The 7,159-nt window shown below is 37.8% G+C and overlaps 1 protein-coding gene across 2 annotated transcripts in view; it reads right to left on the bottom strand.

Annotated features, from left to right (window-relative positions):
• LOC138047426 (uncharacterized) overlaps positions 1–3,028 on the bottom strand; it is a 28,133-nt gene extending 25,105 nt beyond the window's left edge. The window contains exons 1-2 of one of the 2 annotated variants that reach the window (XM_068894285.1): positions 2,922–3,028; positions 1,968–2,197 (exon numbers count right to left, since the gene is read on the bottom strand). In XM_068894285.1, the coding sequence (XP_068750386.1) occupies positions 1,968–2,197; positions 2,922–2,926 (235 nt within the window). In that variant the 5' untranslated portion in view covers positions 2,927–3,028. Of the gene's footprint in view, positions 1–1,967; positions 2,198–2,508; positions 2,546–2,921 lie in introns of those variants that run through there. The other variant, XM_068894276.1, reaches the window with a different exon arrangement.
• Positions 3,029–7,159: the final 4,131 nt, after the last annotated feature.

Below are 7,159 nucleotides of genomic sequence, written 5' to 3' on the forward strand. Positions count from 1 at the left end.
TCATTATGAGACTCAGTTAAGGAACAGAGAACAGTCAGGGAACAGGGATGGCGCTGTTTTCCGATCATTCGCCTACCAAGAATGTGGCACGGGTTCGGTTCCCAGACTTGGTGTCACATAAAAGGTTGATTTTGTTGGTTCTTACGATGGCCCAGGATGGGCCTTTGTGCTTGAAGGAGGCAGAGCCCAAAGTAAATTTGTATTTAGAAACCTTTTCTGTGTGCCCCGGTGTTGCCTCGTGATTCCATGAATTGGAATTTACAATTCACATTTCTTTCTACGGAGCTATCGTTTTCTCAGAACATTTGTATTGAAAACGGCTCCTCTCACCGAATATTCACTACTTGCACAAATCCCATAATAAACCACTTTTACCCCCCAAAAATCTGCATAGGCATTGTTTTCGACTTCTCTTGGGACATTTTCATGTCCCAGGTGAAATTGCAAGCAATGGTTATGCAAAAGTTTTTGGGGGTAATAGAGGTGTATTATGGGATTGTGCAAGTAGTGAATTGTTAATTTTCTACTTTCTCAAATAATAATACACCTTGTTTTGCATGGGTATTGTTTTCGGTATTTGTCTTGGGATTTCTTCATGTCCTACGAGAAATAGCCCCTCTGCGGGATAACGTCTGACCAGCTGATTTCACCACCAAGCCTGGAATTTGAAAATCAAACTTGGAAATTTTAGCTGGAGCTGAATCCCAAAGGAACAAACTTGTAAAGAAAACCTACGTGCTAACAGTATGGCATGTCCAGATGATATGAATGATTCCGTGCAAACAAAGCTCGGTGGTGATATTAAATATGATTAATTATTATTTTTTTTTTGGGTCGTGTTGTACCTCATTGAACGGGTTTTAGGACTGCCGAAACGAACAATAGAACGAGCAAAAATAACAATGGATTTAGCACAGAAAACAATAGGAACTACGACACTTTACAGCCAATGAATATAGTGTTCAACAAGAGGTATGACCCCACTCGAATTTTTGAGCATATGCCATCATCACGAAAAGGGCCTATTGGAAACAATGACTATGCAAAGTTTTGTGAGTAAAAAAGATGTACTATGGGATTTGATAAAAGTAGTGAATAATAACATACTCATACAATGAGTAATCTCTGCGTATTGACCATTTTCACATTTTCCATAGACCGAATGCATAAATGGTGGCCAAAAAAACATTCTTTTGTTTATGTGCTAATGAGCCTCACCAGCCTTGTTTGCATTGACAAAATACAACGGAAATGTTGATTGAGAGCGAGGCTAGTGAGTCTAATTAGCACCTAAACAAAAAATACCTTTTTTGCCGGCATTTTTGCCTTCGGTCAATGATACACTTTTTTTTGCCCTCTAGATTTTGCAGGAACCAGTGTTTTCTTATGCTCTTCGGAATATGCAATGACCCAAGATCATGCGCATTTGAAAACAATGGTTTATGCAAAATTTGCGGGACAAACAAAGTGTATTATGGGAAATGTGAAACTGGTCAATTAAATCTTGAATCAACACAGGAAATATGGAAAAAAATGATAATTAATTAGGTTTGAGGAAACGATCACTCAGACTCGGGATACTAAGTTTTCAGTCGTACGTAGGCAAATGTTCCTGGTCATTTACATGGCTCATTCTGTCCACATAGGTGTACCCAAATGCGCTTTGCAACTATCTGGAGTGAAGCGAATTTAACGTGCCAAAACGCCCAACTGACAGGAACCAACCCGTTGGTCTCATCGCAAAAAATGATGGTTCGAGATTCGGGAATCCAGCACACTAACCACTGAAACATGTCGACTAAATTTACCTTTCAAAATTGCAATTATCATTTCTGAAAATATTCTTTTTTCACGGAACACGGATTAGTTCACCTGATTTGTGATCTGTATTTAACCAATGACCTTTGACTGGAACGAAAGAACGTTTACTACGCAGCACACAAAACTCCATGAATCAGGTTTCTTACTTTTGACAGTGGTATTCTTGCCATTCACGCCATCGCCATCGCAAGTTGCGTTGCAGATATTATTTTCGCCGTTAGAATCGCATTGAATTTGAATCAACGTGTTACTGTGGATGACATCCTCTTCTTTTGTAGGACTCTTGTTCAACGTTTCGCAAAAATTTAACATAAGGTGTTGTAGTGACGACTGTAGGACTGGCCGCTGGATAAACCAATAATACCGTGACAACAATCTAAATATGCAACAGAGATCATAATCAATTAATTAATACTAAATTTTACTTCACTAATCAATCAGCTCCTTTCTTCTTTAATTCATTCAGTCGTGCTGTCATTTATTCACAAGGAGACAAATGTTATAAATTAAAAAGTTGTTATGAATTTCTTGTTTCTCTCTTCGGCGCTTCGCTCGTTGACCCGCTTATTGCTTCCCAGAGCAGTTTAATTAAAAAAATGGACTGTCCGTCAGCTGGGAGACCTTTTCGGATCTCTTTAACGATATCTACATAATGCGGATTAATAGTAAAACAAAGTTAAAACTTACTTAGCATACATATTACAATTTACAAATGCAGGCTCATCCTTTGCGACCAGATTCACTTAATTCTTATTTCAAATTGGATTAAAATTTCACAATTCGTTCAGACTGACATAAGTCCTGCAGTGAGTGGATTACTTCATAAACAAAGATCTAATTGAATGTCGAAATTAACAGCCCAAAGAAAGTTCTAGGAGGACATACTAAAAGAGGTTCAGGAACGGATTTCTCAACCACTTAGCACTTCCCCGAGTCTAATGAACTTTCTACAGGATGTCTTGTGAGGGACGACAGCACTCTCACGCACCAAATAAAATTAGCTCGCTTCAGCATAAGAAAAGGAGTTTTAAGCTAGGGCGGAAAATGAAATGTGCTGCGGCTATTAGTCCTGTTGATTCACTGGTGTTAATGGTACTTACTGCATAAAACAAGATATTAAATTCCATCAGGGCGTAATTATCGTTTAAATCGTAGTGACGTGATTTCTTTGAAACATCAATTGCATTATAATTGGCTTCAGGAAAAAAGGTCTTAGCTCGTACTCGCAGTTGTCCTCGTACTCCCATGTAAAGGTTCCTAATAAAAAAAGATAGGACGGAGCGAGAAGATAAAATCACAAATGTAGCAATGAGCGTGATAACTGATCTTTTTTTCTGGAACGAACGCAAAATAGTCTCTTGACCCCTTCCTAATCTCGGGTTAAATCCCTCAAAACTTCGAAAACAACACTGGTGTAATTTTATACAACTTTAGCGAATTATATACCTTAATATACCTTATATACCTGAAATACCTGCGGGATCTTATGCACTTTACCTTTCTCAATTGAATTCCGTTAAAAGATAACATGCGTTTATAAACAAAACGAAGAAATTACAGGCGACGGAAATCTTTAATTCAAACTTCTCCCCAAGATGGAAACAATCATCAATAAGATTCAAACGAGCTTTCATGGAATCCACCCCCGTTTCCAGTTCAAAATTCAAGTTTAAGTTTATTTTTTTTGTAAAAGCGAAGTTAAGGTTAGAAAAATATACACTCCATGTGCTTATTAATGTGAGTGGGCGTCAACATAAACATCCTTAACTACAAGTAATAAAAGAAGAATGTTTGAATTCGTTTTTAGAAACACATTTATGTAAGTGAACGACATTCAGGATGTAGAGAGTTCATAATCGAGTTCCCAAGTTAGCAAAATACTTTAACAGTAACTTAAGTGGCGCTTCGGTGACGTAAAAGTTACCCACAGCTGAGCGGAGGAATGAAATTTGTTTTGTTTCTGAATTTTCTTCATCACAAAATCATTAGAGATATCATGCATAATCACTGGATACTCTTTCAAAGTAGAGCATATTGACTGGAAAACTGAAATATTAGAGGAGACAAAAAATGGAAGGGCGTGGAATCTGTCATCACAAAAAAAGATAGGACGGAGGCTTGTTATTTTTTCTTAAATCACACCGAGAGCCGTTGCCCTAAGCAACTATACCATATTGCGTACACGGAAGTATTAGCGATCGATAAATTTGAAGAAGGGTACATGTTTGGTGGTACTCACGTTTAACCTATCAAAATTAAACCAACAATTTTTTTAAACACCATCAGCAATGGAATCAAATTGTTGTTTCCAAGTTGAGTGCCTGTCAATTAAAATCCCTGAGAATTCAACGTATAATCGTTATTTTCAAGAAATGTTGCAGGATTAATATTAGAATTGTTATTGTGTAATTTTTTTTATGAACGGTGAGAATGTTTGGACAGAAAACTGAGAATTTATCGTCAAGTGCACAGTCCTCAACACAACCTCAAATTTAGTCCGGCATTTCACGCCGTTGTCAAGACGCGGAACGGCAAAACGTGAGACGTGCGGAGAGTGCAGAGCTACTGTTTTTGCAAATTAATTGAACTGAATTGTTTTATGTCGCTCTTGTCGCTATCGTCGTCCCGCTTACTTAATTAAGCTCTCTAATATCTTTTTTAAAGGCCCTGTGTTTGCAAATTTTCAAAGCGATGATCTCGTCCCTTGCGCACGAAAAGAATCTTTCGATGCATTCAATCTTTCAATCTTTCGATGCAAAGTCATATTGAAAAGTTCTTAGAATGCGTAAAAAAGGAGCACCTAAAGCTTCTTTAATTAAACACTGAGCGATGCGGGAAGGGGGAAAATTGTGTTACAATTTGACGTCATGATTTACTTTCATTGTTCATTTCAGTTTACATGTAGTGTCCCCCAATTAGCGCTCCAACGCTAGAACTACTAGACACTTAAATAAAGTTACTGCTTCATGGCAATGTTATGGCATCAGAGGAAAAATATAGCTTTTCTTTAGTGAGTTCCTGATAGAAAGTAGATCCCCCCTAAAAGACCGAGGTTTTCCGCATACTTTACTTTCTACGTCCAATTTGTGTCTGCTAACAACTGAGTTTCATCCGGAGGAAAGATAGGATTAGCATAGAGTCTACACGTTTAGTTCGATACACTTCTTATTTAAGGCTGATATTTATCAAAACATTTTTTCTCCATTTGCCCCTTTTAGTAGACGTTTATGACTGACACATCCTCAATAAACTTTTCACTCGATGTTTCATACTAGCACTCTGTGATTGGCCAATTTCAGTCAGCAGACCGCCCCTCTGAATGCCAGTGTTAGTTCTTTGTTTTTGCTTTATACTCTCGTTCAAAACAAAGCCTCAAGATGGGATTAAAAAAATAGAAGGAAAATATACCCCGGTAGTTTTTTTCCTAAAAATTTTTTTTAAAAATCTAAATGGTGATTCTATAGGATACTCGTAAAAATTTCGAGTGCTCCTTTGCAGGAGTCGAACCTTCAACCTTCGGATGCTCTGCCTCGGAGCTATAGGAGACTCGTCAGTGGTGACTCACGGATACTTCATATTCGAAAAAAAGTGTCTAACAGATTTAACTATTTATTTCTATACATGATTATTTTTCTCGATAACGAAATCCTGAACTTTTAAGGTGGGTTCGTACGGCTAGTCTTTGAGAAAAAGGCTCTATGAAATGACTGATTTCCAGGGAACTTTCCTTTGAGAAACATGCATGGCGGCCCAAAGTGTAAAAAACTTCCTGAACCTCCCCAATTTTAATTAAAGTGCAACTAGGTCTATTTTTTGTTTTTGCTTATACCGCAGATCGTCTGATTTTTGCACGCTGACAATCATATTTAATTGACTTTTGCCGTCAACCATAATAATTCTCGTCAGATCACTTGGGAATATGCGCGTCCAGTAACTAAAAATTACGAAAATCAGGAAGAAATCAATGCCCGACGATAACATATTAATTCATCATTATAGAAGCCTATAATTGACCCCATTAATTTATTTTTTCATGTTTAATTAATGGTCTTACGATACTAGTTAGCGTTGGCAAGCGTGCGTGCATTTTAACTGAACACACGTCTTCTGAAAATCGGAGATAAAAGAGTGAGAGTTCTTGAGTTGATAATGACCCATTTATATGAACTAGAGAAAAAAAGTTGAAATTAACTTCACGGATTGGAAAAAAAAAAGTATTTGTTCATACCTGTAACTTTCCATACTTTCATTTTAAAATGCTGTAATTGTCAACCAGGAAAGATTTTTCAATTTTTCGTCTATAGGATGACAAATTATGCGAACAAGTAGGGCTGCATTAAATTTTTTCTTTCCCTTCAATGATGGTAGACTGTGTACAATATTTACGTTATTCCCAATTGTCTATCGCAAAACCTTTTGCCTCAATTTCAAGGAATGTGTGCTTCGTATAGTGTTTTCATTCTAGAATTCGCCGCTAGCTGACGCACCTGCTTAAATACCTGACTTCATTTGTTGTATTTTATACATTTCTAAAAACCTATTAAACCTAACACTTCTTGGACATACCAGGCTTTTTATACACTTTTATGTATTCGGTGTTTGCAACCGTTGCATCGAGACATGAGAAAGGATTATAAGAACTGAGTTCTGTGCCTCATCCAACATGGCGACGATGGCATGATGACCGCACGCTCTTCCTTCATAGCCAGAAATTCCGAACCAAAGTGGGTGGTGCTTACTTCTCTTTTGCGTCATACACATGACAGCCTGTCAATAAAGCGCATTGTTCATTCTCGCGTATGATTGGCCTATGTGTGAAATGAGTCGAACGAGTCAAACTAAAACAAAAACAATGGCGTCTCGCGATAAACCGTCGAAAGGGTATTTTTTCCGTTTTAAATGTCATTTCATCCGTGGATGCCAACTTTTTTTCGAGCCAAAGAGAAGAAATAAAAATGGAGGTAGAAGATCTGGTTACTGGGATGTCGAAAGGCTCGTGGAAAGACGGGAAAGAAATGAAACGGTAAGTATGTTTGGTAGTGCTTGCCTTCGCACATGCAAGCTTGAGTTGTGTATTTTCAATAAAATCAACCTTAGCTAGAACAGAGGTTTCTCCGTTTCAATCCATTAGGTAGAATATTTGGTGCAATGGAAGGGTTACTTGCCCTACGAAGCTTCGTGGGAGCTGGAGGAATGCATTTTACCTCGATGTATCGAGCTTTTCAACAGGCCAAGCCCGGACTTATCTTTAATTCTAGACAATGTGTGTTCCTTCAGGGTGGCTGTCGAAAGGCACCTAAAAGCATGTTCACGTTTGCCAGTAGGGTTGTGTTTTTCG

This window comes from Montipora capricornis, chromosome 1, assembly GCF_036669925.1.
Source record: "Montipora capricornis isolate CH-2021 chromosome 1, ASM3666992v2, whole genome shotgun sequence".
NCBI classification, from domain to species: domain Eukaryota; kingdom Metazoa; phylum Cnidaria; class Anthozoa; order Scleractinia; family Acroporidae; genus Montipora; species Montipora capricornis.